General features: G+C 34.8%; 1 protein-coding gene across 2 annotated transcripts; it reads left to right on the top strand.

Moving 5' to 3' along the window:
- The first annotated feature begins 1,191 nt into the window (after positions 1-1,191).
- LOC149773089 (pentatricopeptide repeat-containing protein 1, mitochondrial-like) lies at positions 1,192-13,443 on the top strand. Of its 2 annotated transcripts, none has more exons than XM_089946897.1 (2): positions 1,192-1,866; positions 11,049-13,443. In XM_089946897.1, exons 1-2 carry the CDS (start codon positions 1,721-1,723, stop codon positions 13,147-13,149), a joined length of 2,247 nt encoding a protein of 748 aa, XP_089803023.1. In that variant the 5' UTR covers positions 1,192-1,720; the 3' UTR covers positions 13,150-13,443. The 2 variants fall into 2 exon arrangements, with proteins under 2 accessions (XP_089803023.1, XP_089803024.1); XM_089946898.1 differs by lacking the exon at positions 1,192-1,866 and adding an exon at positions 8,099-8,373.
- The last annotated feature ends 6,995 nt before the right edge of the window (positions 13,444-20,438 follow it).

The raw sequence follows: 20,438 nt of genomic DNA, 5'->3' as shown, positions 1-20,438 counted from the left end.
ACTAATTTCCTATTTTTTTATTTATTAAATTTATTGTAAAAAAAAATAACATTGTTGACATCAATTTATCTTGAACTTCCCCCTCCCCCATGTCAACAATTGTCAAACTTCTTCAACCCCCCTCCCCCCTATTTTGTTGACATAATTAATGGACGACCCCAAAAGGGATAATCTGAGGTAAAATTGGCACTCGGTATGATTTTTTTTTTCCTTCAGATCATTGCTTTGCTTCAACATCAAGATCTCGTTGAGCACCTGTTGCTTAAGTTGGAGAAGTCTGACGGTGCATATGAAAACATATATTGGAGAAAAGATTACACATTGAAGTTTGTTTTAAAATGTGTATGACTAAAGTACGTAAAGTTACGAAAGGTTAAAGAAGTTACGAAACGTTACAAAAAGTTACTATAATTTAATGTAGGCCGAGACGAGAAAAGTTACCTTGACATGATTCACAAAAGCCATACCATGTCTACAATTACATTAACTGTCTGCCATTCCAAACTTTTCCTTTATTTGATAATGCTTCATAAGAAAATTTGTTTCTACAGCTGTTACGAAAAGATAATATCGTAACCGAAAACCAAATTTCTTACGCTAAAAGTTACAACAAAATCATTTTCCCGACATTTGTATTAAACAAGTAAGTAATATAAAAGGTTTTTGCTACCATCATCTGCATCAGTGTAAATATATGTTTTGAAGCCGCTATAAAAACTTGAATTTGCCTTCTAAGACTGAAGTAAGGACGGTGCGAAAAGTGCTTTTAAAATTTTACTTTTGTCGATTTCTTTCAAAACCGCATACGTATTTTGAATTGCAGCATGAGTGATTAAATAACTGTATGTAATATATTGTCTTTCGTTTTTGTTCTCTTGATTATTGTTTTAGTTTGAATTTTTTTATTTTTGTCGGACATTGTTATTAATGGTTATTATGTTTTGTTAATGTTGTTTGTTGGAGGGGGTGTTTTTTTTTTTTTTAACGAGCGTCCGTGCACCATATTTTGTTGATATTTTATGCGAATACTAACCAAAATTCATCAGAGTATTATGTGACGACAGACGGCGCCAGTTGTGGCCATATAATTACCTTATATCGACATCATTTTAAGGTTTGAGTTTCGCACTGTGCGTTTTAGATGGTGTTTTAGACCTTTCTGTCCGCTTTCTTCTAATTTGGTTAGGTTTTCGGCCTGCAGAATTGAGTTCGGTATCACAGAACGTTGGTGTAAATGCACAATTCACTCTGATACAGTTATTAGCTTTCGACCATTCATTGCAGGGTATACTGATTCCACTTTGACAGTGAACAAATTTGATAACGCCATCATACAGAAAACTGACAGAGACTTTCCAAGAGTTGGACATTCCAGACATACCTCGTGAAAGTCAGACCAAAAAAGCCTAAATATGTGGAATGATTATGAATTTTGTTTTTGTTTACGACTGGTTCGATAATGAATCTGTAACGTGGATTAAATAGATAACCGTGACCATTAACTTAAACAGTATGTCGTGTAATTCAAAGTTTCTACCGCGATTACTTTTCTTCTTATAATACGTCGCGTAAATTAGAGGACACGGATGATCGGCCTAGATCCTGCGCAGGACCAACCTATTATTATCAGCCATAACCGGAAGCAGCAAGTAGCCGGATTCTTCAAAAACTGATCATCTAATAAAACTGGCTAAATTCGCAGAAACTTTGACTTTGGAAAATGTTGTGCAGTGTTCGAGTACATTTAAAGCATCTCTACTGTCGGCTGCCTTGGCATTTTGTGTTCAAATCTGCAGATATACCGCCGCATGATGCATATGTTGTCACTTGTGCATGCTATGCAACTCTTCAGGATAGAAATAAAGGGTAATTTTTTAGACACCAATCATTTAAATTTTCATTGGGATAGAAACCTGGTATTTATTGGAGAACAAAAATATCCAGTCCTTGAATAGCTTTGAGAAAATATTCTTGCTCAGGTTTCGTTCAGAATTATAGAAGATATGAAAATGGAATATTCTTTGCATAAATTGATTTGGACCCAGCATAGCTACGATGTCGTAGCCTCAACTTGATTTGTTGTGGTTGAGGCTACGAACTGATCCCATATCATGAAATGGAGCACAAAAAAAAATCGTCACTAAAGTCAGAAAAACAAACAATGTAGAAATCTACAACATAAGTATAATCATGTTGTGAAAGAAGTTTGGCTTATTTTGAATTTATTAAGCATTTGCACAATAAAATTAATTGGCATGGTTACACTAACCTCACTGTGTTTGCCATGACAGATAACACGAGACTCGTTGTGACCCCTTTTCTACGTAAGGCTTGCCAGACCATAGTTGGATATTCTATGCTATGTTATTATCAATTAAGTGGCGAATAATGGCTTTTTGGTGGAATTTCAAAGTTGCCGATAAACCCTATTTACTTTTAACGTGCAGAATTTCGGACTCAAACTGCGCCAAATTTTTACTACGATTTGTTTGTTTCCAAATAAGGCCTCAATGTCGTTATATGGCACACAAACAAACGAGGCTGAGAATGGAAGTAATCATTATTTGAACTAATATGGCGGACGATTTAAACAAAAATATCGGATAAAAAGGTAAACAAGATTTTACAACTACTTCTACAATGATTTTCCATATTTCCGGTATTAAATAAGAGAACTACTCAATTTATTGGATTATATTCAAAGAATATGTTCAAACTGTTATTATTGAGCTAACAGAGCGGCAGGTGTGAATCACACCCGGCTTGCTCCATTGACATGTATATGCTCATGTTAGTACCCTGTCCACAAGGTAGGAGTAGGGTACTAATATTAGTACTAGACCCAGCATAGTCCTACAATGTAAGACAAAGGCTAGCACATGTTTTTATTTAGTGCTATGTCTTACTACCCAAAAAAAACGGCCTTGTATAGCGTGTTCCGATGTCAGTTGACATTGGAACGAGTAGTCAAAAGTTTCAGGAATATCTCACACACTTGGCAGCTTATATGGACACTATTCCACTAATGTATGTGTAATTAATATACTTATTGTGCTGTCTTTATCCTGCTGGAATGAAAATATTACACTAGCAAATGGATGCATTTTTATATTCCGATGGTAGTCGAGGTATGCCAAAATATGTTTAAGTAGGTTCATGTGGGGAATATGTTTCTTGAACAAAACGAAATGGTGCTTACAGTTCCAAAAGGCATAATATATTTTTGTTTGTTTTGTTAAAGAATAAAATGCGCTACACAGCGCCATTAGTTAGGTTGTAAGACCCATCACCCTTCCAGAACAAAAATAGTTGGTGATCTGTCTTACATTGTAGGACTAGACCCAGCAGTGCAAGATGATACCTCTCGGAAGTGGGAGGTTGTAGGTTCAATCCCTGGCCGAGTGATACCAAAGACTTACAAAAATGGTACTAACAGTTGCCTCGCTTGGCGCTCAGCATTAAGAGGTTAGTGTTAGGACTGGTTGGCCTGGTGTCAGGATAATGTGACTGGGTGGGACATCATGCTACATACCTGCGGCATTGTACCCCAGTGCTGGACATCACTATAAACTGCTACACTGCAGACATCATAGTGATATGATTGAAATTTTTTTAAAGCTACATTAAAAATCCTAATCTCACACACACATACACACACACAAAACTATACCCTTTTAGTATGTGCTCTCTAATATTTTTGCATGAAATGCCATATTCTTGAATCATACCCAGTTTGAAATTATATGTTGCTTTTAAAACATATTGCATAACAGGGCCTCTATTGGAAATATTTTTCTATGCACAATAAAACTAAAACTTTGGAGCCACGTTTCAGCCAAAGGAGCCATTTTATGCCATGATGCAGGGACATAACTATGCATAACATTATGTTTGCCCTATTTTAATCGATATAAATATGACAGTTAAACAGTTTTTATTACATTTTAAAGCACTAGAATAATTATTAATAAGTGTAACAATGACATTATATACATGTGAAGTTCAGTGTATAGCAAATGAAAAGCAAGAATGAATAAGAATGTTTTTTGTAACTGATAATACAAAATACTGCTTAGTCTTTCTTAACAATGTCACTGATATTTCATAAATATCTGCCTATTTTTTCACCAAGACCATTTCTTAATTTCCTTCCTGAAATAAAAGTTCTCAACACTGGGCTCATCAATAGAAATTATCATTCAGTTTTTCAGAGTAGGTATACCTGTAGAATTTCATAAGTTTGTTTTGATCAGATTCTGTCAACTGAAGCCCCCTCTCACAGTTAACAGTATACACAGAAGCAACCTGGTAGCTGCCTCAGATGCAGCTGGATATAAATGTTTTTCAGAGCTAGATTAGCCATATTCGTTGTGCTTGGTACAGACTTGTTTTACAAAGTACATTTTTAATTTTTCATTGATATAAGCGACTCAGGCCATTTACAGTTGATAACTGGCATCATTGTAATCGCATCCTATGTTACTCATTTAAGTTCAGACCACATTAATATGTAAATAATCCCTAAAACACTAAGCAGTCCCAAGTGCATTTCACACTCAAAGTTTGCAATAAACAAATTAACAACATATGCAAATGACACTGAATCATTTTGCCAACCTGTTCAACAATAGAGTATATCCACTCTGCCATTCTCTGCCATTCCTTATTTCTTGCTAATCACATTTATTTGCTTCTCAAAACTGACTGGCAGCTTGCATTTAGGTGGCGCTCTACAGTTGTGTATTTTGCATAGGGTTAGGATTTTAAAGAAAAAGAATTTCCCCAGCTTTCCTCACTGGTTATACTGGCTATTTAAAAAAGACCTTGTATATCTTAGGTATAATTAAAAGAACCTTTAATTCCCTTTATTTTGGTATATGATTGATGGGTGTACTTTGGGTTATAAAGTATACAGCTTGGCCTTACTTCAAATGTGCACCTTTCAAAAAAGTGCTAGCTCTACTTGGTCATTTTCACTTCCTGAACTTCAGAGGTAAAGTGTAAAAAAAAAAAAATCATGTAAAATTTCTAAAAGTACAATATCCAAAGAAATATCATCCACATCACATTACTGTAGCATATAGGTATGCCAACATTCTCTCCATTGTGCATGTTTTAAATGCGAACTACTTCACCTTACATACATCACTCTCTCTAAAGTACATTAATTGGTGAGCGCCCAGTAAAGAGAATATAGGTATTATTATTGTATGATTTAATTATGTTTATATGGCTGAAACATTTAAGTTGCAAGCATCAAGACAATCCTTTTGAATAATTCTCCTACCTTTCGCCCCCCAGAACAGTATTTATGAGTCTCAGAGTCTCTAACAAGTCCAGCTCCCCCATGATAAAAAGTGAGCTATTTTAAGAATGCACATTACATTTTGTAAACATAGCAGCCAGTGTTCTGCTGAATGACAGGAACATGAAACTAGCCAGAATTATTTCTGAGATATCAACAATGAATTTTACAAATTTGAAAAGGGAGGTAACTCATCAGGTTCATAAAGGTCAAAGGTCAAAGTGTAAAATATTTGCCTATTGTTTAATATGGAAGAAGCAAATTCACTTTCTCATCATTTATTTTTTCATTTCATTGCAAATAAATGAAAAGAAACATTTTCACCATATATTTCTTTTACTTATTGCAACAGTTTTAAATTTAAGTTGACTCTATTCATATATTCTAAGTCTTCTAATTTCCCCATAATTAAGGTCACTACTCACACAAATATGCCTTATGGCAAATTATGTAAGCAAGAGAAAAATGATCATAATTAGCTTATTTTCATGCTTAACATCAATATGAATGTACCATTTTATTCAGAACATCATACATAATTATATGAAAATAATAAAAAGAACCTTTAATTCCCTTTATTTTGGTGTATGATTGATGGGTGTACTATGGGTTATAGAGTATACAGCTTGACCTTACTTCAAATGTGCACCTTTCAAAAAAGTGCTAGCTCTGCTTGGTCGTTTTCACTTCCTGAACTTAAAAGGTAAATTGTATAAAAAGAGCCAATAACTTTTTTTACATTTTATATATTTGGTAATTCATTCATTGCACTTTGAGAAGCCGGTATTGTCTAGTCTGGCAAAATTCATTTTCCCTATTTTAATAGCTGCTATGTATAGTGTACTTTAGACTAATTCAGGCTGATTTTTTAATACAAGGGAGCAGTCATTTTAGTTAGCAGTGTGCTTAAATCATGTATAATTTCCAAAAGTACAATATCCAAAGAAATATCATCCACATTACATTACTGTAGCATATAGGTATGCCAACATTCTCTCCATTGTGCATGTTTTAAATGCGAACTACTTCACCTTACATACATCACTCTCTCTAAAGTACATTAATTGGTGAGCGCCCCAGTAAAGAGAATATAGGTATTATTATTGTATGATTTAATTATGTTTATATGGCTGAAACATTTAAGTTGCAAGCATCAAGACAATCCTTTTGAATAATTCTCCTACCTTTCGCCCCCCAGAACAGTATTTATGAGTCTCAGAGTCTCTAACAAGTCCAGCTCCCCCATGATAAAAAGTGAGCTATTTTAAGAATGCACATTACATTTTGTAAACATAGCAACCAATGTTCTGCTGAATGACAGGAACATGAAACTAGCCAGAATTATTTCTGAGATATCAACAATGAATTTTACAATTTGAAAAGGGAGGTAACTCATCAGGTTCATAAAGGTCAAAGGTCAAAGTGTAAAATATTTGCCTATTGTTTAATATGGAAGAAGCAAATTCACTTTCTCATCATTTATTTTTTCATTTCATTGCAAATAAATGAAAAGAAACATTTTCACCATATATTTCTTTTACTTATTGCAACAGTTTTAAATTTAAGTTGACTCTATTCATATATTCTAAGTCTTCTAATTTCCCCATAATTAAGGTCACTACTCACACAAATATGCCTTATGGCAAATTATGTAAGCAAGAGAAAAATGATCATAATTAGCTTATTTTCATGCTTAACATCAATATGAATGTACCATTTTATTCAGAACATCATACATAATTATATGAAAATAATAAAAAGAACCTTTAATTCCCTTTATTTTGGTGTATGATTGATGGGTGTACTATGGGTTATAGAGTATACAGCTTGACCTTACTTCAAATGTGCACCTTTCAAAAAAGTGCTAGCTCTGCTTGGTCGTTTTCACTTCCTGAACTTAAAAGGTAAATTGTATAAAAAGAGCCAATAACTTTTTTTACATTTTATATATTTGGTAATTCATTCATTGCACTTTGAGAAGCTGGTATTGTCTAGTCTGGCAAAATTCATTTTCCCTATTTTAATAGCTGCTATGTATAGTGTACTTTAGACTAATTCAGGCTGATTTTTTAATACAAGGGAGCAGTCATTTTAGTTAGCAGTGTGCTTAAATCATGTAAAATTTCCAAAAGTACAATATCCAAAGAAATATCATCCACATTACATTACTGTAGCATATAGGTATGCCAACATTCTCTCCATTGTGCATGTTTTAAATCCGAACTACTTCACCTTACATACGTCACTCTCTCTGAAGTACATATTAATTGGTGAGCGCCCCCTTAGCTGCAATCATGTTCGAATAACGTTTTATTCATCACCTACCATGATACACTGACTGCCACAGATAGTGAAAACATGTATTAAGTTGCCCGAGCTGCTTATATCAATGAAAAATTAAAAATTTACTTTATAAAAAAATGTCACCAGCAACTTTCCCAAGTCAGTAAAAAAAAAAAGTAGCGCCACTTTCAAAATTCTTTCACATTTGGCGAAAAATGTGAAGCCTAGCAGAGGCCCTGCATATTCATTACAATATTCTTGTACATAAATCTGAAGTCACAGTTGATTGCCATTTTAAACTTAAGCTATCATAAGATATTTTGGTCAATTTTCAGATCTTTGAAATAAAATCAGTTACCTAAAGAATAATTCCGAACATTATTTTGAGCAGTATTACACAGTTCAAAAATAGGAGGGAAGTGTTGAAATGTGGAATCAGAGAGCGTGTTTCCCATTGGTGTTGATTCTGTTACTCATCTGTCTGCCTCTTGTTTCTCTGCTTTGGTACTTCCAGTAACCTCGAGTCCATGCTGTCCTTGCACTTCCGGAACTCTCTTCCATGCTTCCTTCCAGTAGTAAGACTCCATCCAAACTGCTTTGATCATGATAGACCTCACACGTGTTCTCCTTCTCTCTGATCCTCGGGTGCTGCCACTTCCTCCCACTGAGAAAGCTACCTGTGGAATTAGAAGGGATGTATAATCTGGTCTCCTTGCTCTGATCTCACAAGAATTAACCACACTCTCACAGACCTTTCATCGGAATAATGGCGAATACATTACCAGGTCAACTCATATCTAAATATTCCATACATGCTTGGTTCTAAAATAATTGTGCTATAACAACAACAGTATTATCAACAACATCTGATACATGCATACACATGCCTAATTGTTAATATTCATATACTAATAAAGTAATTATAAGTTCTAACACAGTACACTAATAAATTCAGTCAAGCTTTACGATGCAACATATTAAATTACATAATCCAACAATCTACATACGCTAATCTTGTATGTTAATTGCTATAAGTGCAAACAAATGTCATTATGCAATTTGAGACAAAGAGCTCATACTTTAAGAGCAAACCAGAAGCAGTCTTGCACCTGGGATCCCAAAGGCAGGCAATACGATGTCCTCCACTTTTCAAATTTAGGAGTTCATGCAAGATTTTAAAGGAACTATGTATGTATGTAATGGTACAGAAGCACAAAAGTTGCCTTTGACAGTTTTTCTACAATAACATTGAAGTCTGTACGTAACATACTCATCTATGATAGTTTTTCCACCATAACTTTGAAGTCTGCACTATTTATGCCTGTCAGTTTTTCCACCTTCGAAGTCTGCACTGTACATATCTTGGACAGTTTTTCCACCATAACTTTGCAGTCTGCACTGCATATACTTATCTTGAACAGTTTTTCCACTTTCACTTTGAAGTCTGCACTCTTACATATCTCTGACATTTTTTCCACAGTATCTTTGAAGTCTGCACTGCACTTGTCTTGGATATTTTTTCCACCATAACTTTGAAATATGCACTGTATTATCATAATTTCCTTGGAAACTTGCATTAATACAATAAATGCTTTATTATCTATCAGGGTCCTGAGTGGCCGAGTGGTCTAAAGCACTCACTGTTGCGGATCACTGCCATCTCACCTCTGTCTGCGTTGTTTCTAGTTGTGGGTTCGGCCTATGTGGGTATGTGAGAAAGCCTGCCAGTAGCTTCTTGTGGGTCGTTGGTTCTTTCTGGGGTTTTCCCGGGTTCTTCCTCCACCATTAATACTGGCTGCCATGTATATCCTATCTTGTGCTGAAAAATGGTGTTAAACCCCATAACAACAACAATTGTTATCTGTTCAAGTAAATCATGAAAACATCTTTGCTTATCTGGTTTATGTAAATCAAGCTGCATCATGGAATCTTCCATTTTGGATCTTGCTTACTTTACTTATATGTTGGCTCATGATTTATCAACTTTTTTTTCATGAATCACTTTGTAATTTTTCTGTTATAAATCATTGTTAAATGAAAAATGGTGTATTTGTATAAATTTAGATTCATTGTCATTAGTTCAGCCTAAATATAAAATTAAAATTCTTCATTACTAAAGATGAAGCTTAATATGTTAATAATGTTCCACTAGTGGAAGTAAAAGGTATCCATTAAAACTTGGCTGATAACCACAAACCTTGAATGTTTTCATTGCAAAATATATTGTTTTGAAATGGATATTAAATGCCATCATACAGTTTTATCACCAATTTTGGGTATTGCAGATGCCAGCATAAATGAATGTCTATTCTTTTTTTCTGACCTAAAATATTTGTGGTGGTGGGTGTGCAAGATTTGGATGGACATGGAGAAAAAAAGTTGTGAAAAATCTGCAATGTCATGCTAAAGGTTAACCACTGCAGAAGGAGTTTATATTTTTGTAGAACAGCTTTGGAATTAAATTCTTCCCTCTCTCCTTCCTCCACTCCAGCAGCAGCAGGCTGGCAGGTTTTTGAAATGATTTGGGCTCAAAGGGGTGGGGGATAGTTAATTGTGGGAACATACTCATTGGTATGATGCATATTCATAGTTAATTGTGGGAACATACCATTGGTATGATGCATATTCATAGTTAATTGTGGGAACATACCATTGTTATGATGCATATTCATAGTTAATTGTGGGAACATACCATTGGTATGATGCATATTCCTAGTTAATTGTGGGAACATACCATTGGTATGATGCATATTCATAGTTAATTGTGGGAACATACCATTGGTATGATGCATATTCATAGTTAATTGTGGGAACATACCATTGGTATGATGCATATTCATAGTTAATTGTGGGAACATACCATTGGTATGATGCATATTCATAGTTAATTGTGAGAACATACCATTGGTATGATGCATATTCATAGTTAATTGTGGGAACATACCATTGTTATGATGCATATTCATAGTTAATTGTGGGAACATACCATTGTTATGATGCATATTCATAGTTATTGTGGGAACATACCATTGGTATGATGCATATTCATAGCTGATTCAGTTTTGAGTTTGGACATAGTAACCACCTGACTCAGAAGCCTTTTATTTTCTAACTATAGTACAGTTACTGGATACAAGTTTTATACTGAAATAGGTCAAAATCATTATGGTATCACATATGAAATAAAGATGTGTGTGTATATATATATATATATATATATATATATATATATATATATATATATATATATATATCAGTAGGTTAAAATTGTCTTATTTTTCTATGCATATTCAAGATTGCAAGCCATTTCCGTGTCAAGCGTGCGTTTATCACCTGGTAAAGGAAGCTGGTGGATGACATTAGATTGGTCAGGGAGTAAGTGAATGAGCAGAAATGGTGATGTCACGAAACAAAAGTCTTCAGTAAATGATTGGTGTAACAATTTTTTGTTTTATTTCAGTTCAAGTAAACATGAGAACAGTGAGCAGGATGAATTTAGTGCAAGAAAGTCTAAAAGGACAAGACAAAGTGTAATAGTCACTGAAGGAAAGACTGAGCCTAAAAGATGGGCAGATGTTTTTGGAACACTTTCACAAACTGGTACTGAAGAAAAATCCCTTGAATTTCATGGAGATGAGAAAGATGTGCATGAAGATGACATCAAAGACATGGGAATCAAACCACATAGACGCCTTTCTGCAACTGATAGACGACACCCACCAGAATGGTATGCAGAGAAAGTAAAGAGTTTAGAAAAAGAAGGGAAAATTAGAGAAGCCCTTCGTGTGTTTGAGGTGTGGATGCTGGAAGAAGATAGAGTTATGCCAACAGAATATGTATTCAGGATTGTAATTGGAATGTTAGGCAGAGTAGGATACACTAAAAAGTCATTCATGCTGTTTAACAAAATGAAGCAAATGGGCATCCAGCCAAGTGTACGAGTTTACACATCACTCTTCAATGCTTGCTCCAACTCTCCATGGAAAGAGGATGGTTTATCCAGAGCCAAACAGTTACGGGAATCAATGATAGAAAATGATATTGAACCCAGCTTTATCACAATGAAAGCCATGATCAAAGCTTTTGGTATGTGTGGGGATCTGGAAACAGCATTTGTGATCATGGATGAAGCTTCAAAAAAATACAAACTTGATCAAGAATGCTTTTCCTATCTGATCATGGCATGCATTTCTGATAAAGAAGCTGGTTTCCATCACACCATCCAGGTTTGGAGAATGATGAGGAGAAAAAATGTAGTGCCAAATCTGGACTTGTATAATCTTCTTCTTCGTTCCATCAGGGACTGTGGAATGGGACAGATCTCAGTAGAACTTGCTAACCGTTGGAAACAGTTGCCTTGTAATATGAACCAACTCAAGGAATCAGTACCTAACATAGCATCTAAGTCTGTCACTAGTGATGATAAAAAGAAATTGGCTGCTAGCAGGTCCTGTAAAGAGCAAAAAGGCAACTCATTTGTGTATGGTTCTGTGCAAAACAAGGGTAGCTCAACAGATGGCACATGTGCTGCCATGAAGGACACTGCTGAATGTCATTCAGAGGATGGTCAGAGTTACAAAAAGACAACATTGGAATTGTGTGAAGATCTTGACAGGTTTAGTGTGGACAGCAGTAAACTAATACTCCATCAAAGCAAAAATGTCAAGTCAGAGAAAATGTCTACTTCTGTGGCAAACAGCAATCTAATACTCCAGCAAAGCAGAGATGCCAGGCTAGGTAAAACTTCTACTTCTGTGACCAAGGAAAGTGATGCTGGTTTTCCAAACATTTTGGACCCCAATGCAGATCTGTCAAAGATTGTGGCTGTAAAGCAGTTCGAAAATTCTAAAGAAGGTAGATTAAGTTTGGTTGGAGGCTTTCAAGCCATTCTAGACCAGATGTCTGCGGATAAAGTGAAACCTGATATTAGGACATTTTCCCAATTAATAAGTGTTCTTCCAAAGACTCTTGAAACTGAAGAGAAACTTCTAGCAGTCATGGATCAGTTAAAAGTAAGCCCTGATATTGATTTTTTCAATATGATGATTCATGAAAGGTGCCTGAGATCTGACTTGACTGGGGCAAGGGATGTAGTTCGACTTATAGCTGCACGAGGGCTAGTGCCAAATATGATGACCTTTGGCTGCTTAGCCATGACATGTAGGAAAAAAGAGGATGGACTTAAGCTCCTATCTGACATTGATGCTGCTGGGATGTGTCCAAGTGTTGAGACTATGGGAACACTTTTTCATTGTAGCTTCATGGATTTTAATTACAAAATAATCCTTCTGCAGAAAATGGATGAGTTAGGAATCAAGCCAAATCAAATGCTGATTGAGCACATTGAAAAATCAATTACTGCTGCAAGGGTACGAATTGTGGAAAGCGAGAGAGGTGGGAGTCATGGTAACAACGGTGGCTACTACTCATCTCCCTTTTTCCGTAAAAACTTTGAACAGTTTCAGTCTTACTACAGTGACTGGTTGAAAAGAGTTGAGTTTGCTGCTTCTGAGCATCCATGGAAGCCATTTCGATATATGCAGGAACAAAAGAAAGTCTGATCAGTTTGGGCTTTTGCTTGTAATTGAGCATGAGTTCAGAATTTTGGTCTTGTAGTCACCAAAAATGTTAAACTTTAAGGCAGATTATCTTGAGCTCACAGAATTTTAGCCACCTGGTAAAATAAAAATTTGATCCCAAAGAATTTTGACCTTGCAATTACACCAATCTTGAACAAAAAATTCAACTTAGACTCAAAATGCCAAACTTTGAATTTTAACTGTAGATCCAGGTAAATAGCAAAAATAAATGTTTGTTTTCTGTAATTATGGCATATAAATATTGGTTACTCTTTTTGTGCGCTGTTTTACCACTCATATTAATAATAATTTTGCTTTAACCTCTCGGGTTGTTGAGATCGTTGGGGACCTGGGTGAGTTTTGACATCTTTAGATGTGTCCTTTCACCTTTTTCCACAGTAAAACTCTGTATGGTGCATGTAGACATCTGATACATGCTGTAAAAGGCATAGCCATCTGTATCACTTGCTATCTTGGGTTCTGTGTTTTGACTATTATCCAGTCCACAATTTATTGAAACTCAGGATTTGATCATTCAGACAAAATGGCAAGCTTTTCATAGATCAAGATTATTATGCTTTGATAGAGCTGTAAGCAAGCAAATCATAATAAATTAAACAATGTCTTGCCTTTTGTTCATGCAGAATACTTAGGTCAGAAAGGTGATAATGGCTGAAAGTCTGATATAACTGAAATTACAATTTGGAACTCATTGGGAACAAATTATATCAATGCAATTTCTGTCAATTTAGAATTCATTGGGAACAACTGATATAAATGCAATAACTATCGATTTAGAATTCATTGGGAACAACTGGTATAAATGCAATTAATGACAACGATGATCATAGCTTTCCAGCAGCCTTTGATACCAGTACTAGGAGTGAATAGTTCAACAAATTGGTTGGCAAGAATACACACAAAATGGAATAATGACACTGCTTTACACACCAAAAAGATTGGCTTAAAATACAAAAAATAAAATAATGAATAAACATTTCATTTTGTTTATAAAAAAATTGACAGATGTACAGCATTTTAAAGAAAATGCATATGGTAGAGCTGTACTGGTAGTCTGTGTAGGTGCTGTTATTTCAGTTTTGATGTACACATATCTGTACTGTAGAAACTCCTGTACTAAATAATAATTAAAAAATAATTTAGTATCAAGCTGAACGGCTTGTATGAAATTATGAAAATGTGCATAATGTAGGTGATGTAATAGACAAGTATTAAGTGAATACTCAAATGATCAATTGGGCTTTAACCTGATGCACACCTGACAAAGTAAAACCTCGTCTTAATATTACGTATTATTACCCCTTGAACAACTGGAGAAAACACTTTTATTGTTTTATGTACAAAACCTTAATTTACACTAACATGATTACACAGAGATGTAGTATCAGCTGAACTAAATTAATAAATGAAAAGAACTTGAGATGAAGGAAGATAGCTTTAACCAAAATGAGGAGATAAAAATAAAATTTTGCCAAACCCCATTTACATCTGGTGTGTCTTTTAAATATTGAAAATTAAAGGATTTATGCATTTATCTTCCCTTTTCTTATCAGCAGGGAACACAGAAATAGTTCCCATCCATCTTTGCTTCTGTTCAGCTAAATGCCTTGTGAACACTCTTGCATTGACAGTTTTCATTTTGAACCGACTGCTCTAGTGGCCCTCATGGTTAGAGTGTCTGCCTCAGATGCAGATGTCACAAGTTCAAACCCTGGCCAAGTCATACCAAAGACATAAAAATGGTACTAGCAGTTGCCTTGCTTTGCAGTCAGCATTAAGAGGTTAGTGGTAGGACTGGTTGGCCTGGTGACAGGACAATGTGACTGCAGCATGATGCCCCAGTGCTAGACCACTATAAACTGCCACACTGCAGACATTGTAGCGATATGACTAAACATTTTTTTAAAGCAACATTACAAATCTATATCACACACACACTTTGAATATGCACTGAAGCTTCTTGTGAACTTGGAAGATGTTATGGACCCTGATCAACCTGGAACATGCATTCCTATTGAACACCTTGACTTCCAATCAGCTTAAGTTTGAGCTCATCTTGGATTAGTTTGATGATTGTCTGATTTTTACTCTAATTTATGGATCCTGAATATAAATCCACCTGGATGTATTCACTACAGCATTCACTTCATTAATTTGAACTAGAAAAGTATGGGGAACAGTTTCTTATCATCATCTCTCTTTTAAAACAATAGCCGTATGAATATGTAAAACTTTGTCACTTTTGCACATGATAAAGAGTGCAGATTTCTCTCTAACATACATGAAGAAAGTACATGTTCAGACATTAATTTTTTCCAGTAGAATACAGTTTTTGAGCTTATATAGAATACTGCAACAGTCTGATTGGCTAGTTTATAGCAGGTTATATATTGTAAATGATTTCCTAAAGAATCATATACCATGTATACTTACTTATGAATCCAACTGCAGGCAACATATTGTTACATAATGTGCTAATTACTCCTAAACTAAATCCTACTTCAAATAAGCAAACTGCATAGACCCAGATCTGCCAGCACAGTTGGACAGGACTTCTGAGTGAATGTATCCTGTACTTTCATTGACTTTATGATTTTCTTTCACGTCACTCATGAAAGATTTTATTTTTATTGAAAAAGACGTACATTTTTTCAAGTGTTAATTTAGTCTATTAATGTAACAGGCAATGAAAATTACAAAAGATGGGTTAGTTAATACTCTAATTACAACATGCATTAACAAAATGTTACAAAGTGTTACATGAAGATCCGTCGCGATTTTAGGGCTGCCCACTTGTTGAAAGCAGTTTCAAAGTCTAATTTTCCACATCTGTACATGCCGATTCTTATTAAATTCTCGAGAGATGAGATGCAGAGTTTATTTCTGATGTCAGTTTTTATGAGGTTCATCTTACTGAATCCACGTTCACAGTCTACAGTGCTGACAGGTGACACCAGTAGTCTCTCAGTAGCCCCCCCACCCAATGGCTAGCTTCACAAAGCTTGTAGTGAATTGCTTCCTAAATCCCAAGAATGATCACTGAATGCTGTATAAATTTTCTCAACAAGCAAAATAGGATCTCCATTCCCACGAATGAAACTTACATGAGTCAACACCTGGCAATATTGGACCGTGTATATAAGCATAACTTCACACCCAATTTAGGGATTCTTTCACTCCTGTATTTTGAGAAATAAATAATTATTATTAATTATGCAAAACTTTTTTTTGTGCTATTTCTTGTTGCGGAGTTTAAGTCTCTGCAGCCGTAACACGGATTGATGGCAAAAGGAAAAGATCAATGAGTAAAATGCTGTACTGGCGACAGATATAATTGTGATTGAGATTTTTTCCATTTGCTTTGTATTTATACGCAGTAGTCGGTACTTCAAAGGTTATCAGTTTTCTATGAAGGTTCAACAAAACTATTGTATTGGTATATGTAAAAAAAAAAAAAACAACAGAAGGATTAGCCATTCAATTAATTGTATCTGTTCTATTCGCGTCTTCAGAAGTCGGTCAGTTGTAGGTATAGTTTGGTAGCATGATTGACTGTAACACAGCATACAGTACTCAGCCCAGATATCAGCATAAGCAGATTATGATGTAACAATGCACTGGAAAAATGGGGTTGTCAATACGAACAAAGGATCGTTTGTGTAACAGATCGATTCCAATGCATTGCTTAGTCAAGTTTTGGCTTCCTTTCATTCTCCCTTTTAATTTATCCAGTCCAAATCCATGATTGTATGTACAAATTAAATAACCAAAAAGTCTGTCGCCCAAAAAATCGCCAGATGGGATTTTTTTGTCGCCAGTAAGGAAAAAAAATCACAATTTGCGACATTGGCGAAGCCCAGGACGATCCCTGACAGCATCTCCATGACATACCATAATAATGCAGTATTTACATCATTTCAAGCTGCATTGTGATAGAACTCAGCTAGTTTCACAGATTTCACTGAATTGACATTTAACTATGGCAGATGTTATGATTGCCATTAGAAACTGTAGTCATTGTACTTGGGTCTTTTGTGCCCTTTTGCATCAAGCCTGACATAGTGTATGACATATTCGAGCCAGACATAGTGTATGACATATTCGAGCCAGACATAGTGTATGACATAATCTTACGAGTGCAAGTCTCACAGTTTTTAAGGGATCACTCTGAAATTTTGTTCATAATACGTTTATCATTTGAAGATGTGCAAAGAAAAAAAATCACATTGCTAGCGAATTTTGTTTGGAGTTATTGTCCTCTATTATTCCACAGCTGAATGCAGTGCAAGACAAAATCTTGTGAATGCAACTATTCTTAAAAAATCTTATGGTTTACTGTAAAACTTGGTTCTATATCACTTATTGGTATTTTAGCCATCACTTATTGGTAATTTAGCCAGCACTTACTGGTAATTTAGCCAAGCCTATCCCTATTAAAATAGTAAGGGACAAAGGAGCTTCTCAGTGTCTTTTGGTATCAGGTATTATGCCTTTGTCTGAGAAGTCTTCCAGAGTATGACAAATATATATTCAATGTAAGAATGGAATGCAGTGGAAGTAAAATATAGTGGAATTAAAAAATTTTTATTATAATACTTTTTTTGTCGCTGTTTGAACTAAATATGATTTCATGTGATAAATTGACATCAGAACATAAAAAACGAATACTTTAAATAACAGTGGAAAATAACTCAGAGGAGTTTTTCACTTAAATATGATTGACATGCATGCAGTGGAAATCATTATATTTAACAAAGGTTTCAGACGTTAGTAAATTTTATTTAGAGTCTTTATCTCGAAATATATATAAATGTTTTATTGGTTATTTTGGTAAAATTAACTTTATTGAAAACTTATAATAATAAAAAATCGAATATAATTCATATGAATGTTACTAGACTGTCACACAACAGACATTTGCATGTGCTGTTGGAATTTCAAACTTACTAAATTATTAATCTATAAACTTTATTTTTAAATATTATTATTTCTGAATAATTCTTAATTTTATATCTTTTGTAATGCAAACTCACTTTAAATAATGATAAAAGTTTAGTGTATTGCATTTCATGTGGTAGTGACTAGCTTGATGCACAACAGAAATTGGCAAATGCAATAAAACTATCATATTGTATGAGCCAGCGCTGAAGTAGATTCAGAAATACGTTCTTTAAGTTTAGAAGTTAAGTTTGAATATATTTATGTTGCGGTTTCTTGTGGAGAAAATTCTGTCAGCTTATTTAAACTGTGCCTTATGATTGCTTCATGTTTTTTTGGGATTGAGAAAGTTGCAGAAGAACCTAATCTTGGAAATTGAACCCATCTCCCTTTGGATTTTGATTAAGGCATCCTCCATAACTACAGATCCTCCTTTGAGTAAATTATAAGATATATTAATAAAATGAACAAAAGATCTGATTTCTTTCAATTTAAAAAAATGAACTGTTTGCAAAGGGAAATAATATCTTTAATTGACATTAAACTATGCATCAAATTTTTATTTATTGATTGTCTTGCTCATTAAGCTAATTATCGGAGTCATTCTTTCCTGTATGTCATTGTCTATTTAAGACAGATGAATTGCACACCTAGCTAACAGTCCCTATTGAGCTGATTATAACATTGTTAAATCTTTATGAAATACATTTCACTGCTCGAAGTTTTATTCTCTGTAAGTGCGTATATACATACTCTTTTTGATATTCAAACACTGATCTCAAGGCAACTTCCATTCTTTGATATCTAGTCAGTGCCTATTTTTAATCTGTTGTTCAAGACTCTGTTTAGCTTCTTTCCATGTTTATATCTGTAACAAGATAACTGGGTTGGATTTTGGATATATAACAGAACACTTTTGATGATGATACAAATACAGTGTTTATTGATGAATGACTTAAATGGAAAAAGAATTATGATCAATACACATGTGTATAAGATCCAAATATTGGACCAGATTAATACAATCCGCACGAATCTAATAATGTTGTTGTAGGGTTTAACACCATTTTTCAGCACAAGATATTCTATGCATGGCAGCCAGTATAAATGGCAGAGAAAGAACCTGGTAAAACCCCAGAAAGAAAGAACCACTGACCCACGAGAAGCTACTGGCAAGCTTTCTCACATACCCACATTGGCCAAACCTGAGACTCGAACCCATACAGACAGAGGTGAGATGGCAATGAGCCGTACAGTGAGTGCTTTAGACCACTTGGCCACCTAATAATGTAACATAAATGTGAATATAAGTAAATGACCTACATAGTACAAGGACAAAGATTAATAATTCACAATAATTTCAGATGACGAAAAGGATGATGTGTTTTACTCGAAATGTAAAAATGATGTACTTTACTGAGATAGTAAAAATGATGTATTCACTCACATAGTGAAAAATGTGGTTCTTTACTCAGATAGTAAAATGATGAAAAAAAAATGGGACAGATATCGTACAACTATATCTATACAGTCCCAAAGCACTGGGTATAACAAACTCCAAAATTAGTCCATGGCTAAAAGAATACATTTATGGGATTACACAAAACACTCCGTCACTAGAATACTTGGCTACCAGTCACGCTGGTCAGTCAGCCAGTCAGCACTACAGGTAATCACTGACCACCGTTTAGTCACTTGGTCAGGCAAACAATCAGCTCCCACCAGTCAGTCAGCAATGCCCGATAACCTGATCTCAACCAGCAACACACTGTTCAGTCAGCTGCCATGGCCAGCCCCACAGCCATTATGGTCAACCCCAAGGTCAGCTCTACAGCCACCACCCTTTCAACTCTGACCACCATGGTCTGCTCCACAACTTCCATGGTCAACTTTGATCACCATGGTCAGCTCTGAAAAGCTGAAAATAAAGTGCACAAGAATGGCATGGGCATATACAGTAACATGTAATGACGTTATATATGGTAAGCTATACAAATTACATTATCGACAAAGTAATAAACAGGTTTAGAAGTGAACCTACCTGTGTCCAATAAGAATCCTATGGTACTAAATGTTTCATAATAGAATGCAACTTTATTGCTAATATAGATCTCCTGTTAAGTTACATACAAGAATAGAAAAGATTTGCATTATACTTCACAAGCTAGAGTTGCATAGAAAATATACAAAAATAAATGTAGTAGTACAATAGTTATGACCAATAATATACATAAGAAATTAATAAATACTTGCATACCTCTACAGCTGAAGATGCAAGTTCTTAAATAGACTGCTCACTGACAAGACATTTC

The sequence above is a fragment of the Sinohyriopsis cumingii genome, unplaced genomic scaffold (assembly GCF_028554795.1).
Source record: "Sinohyriopsis cumingii isolate HCF-2022 unplaced genomic scaffold, ASM2855479v2 utg000913l, whole genome shotgun sequence".
NCBI classification, from domain to species: Eukaryota; Metazoa; Mollusca; class Bivalvia; order Unionida; family Unionidae; genus Sinohyriopsis; species Sinohyriopsis cumingii.
Note: the sequence above shows the minus strand (reverse complement) of the source record. Positions and strands in the feature narration are given on the sequence as shown.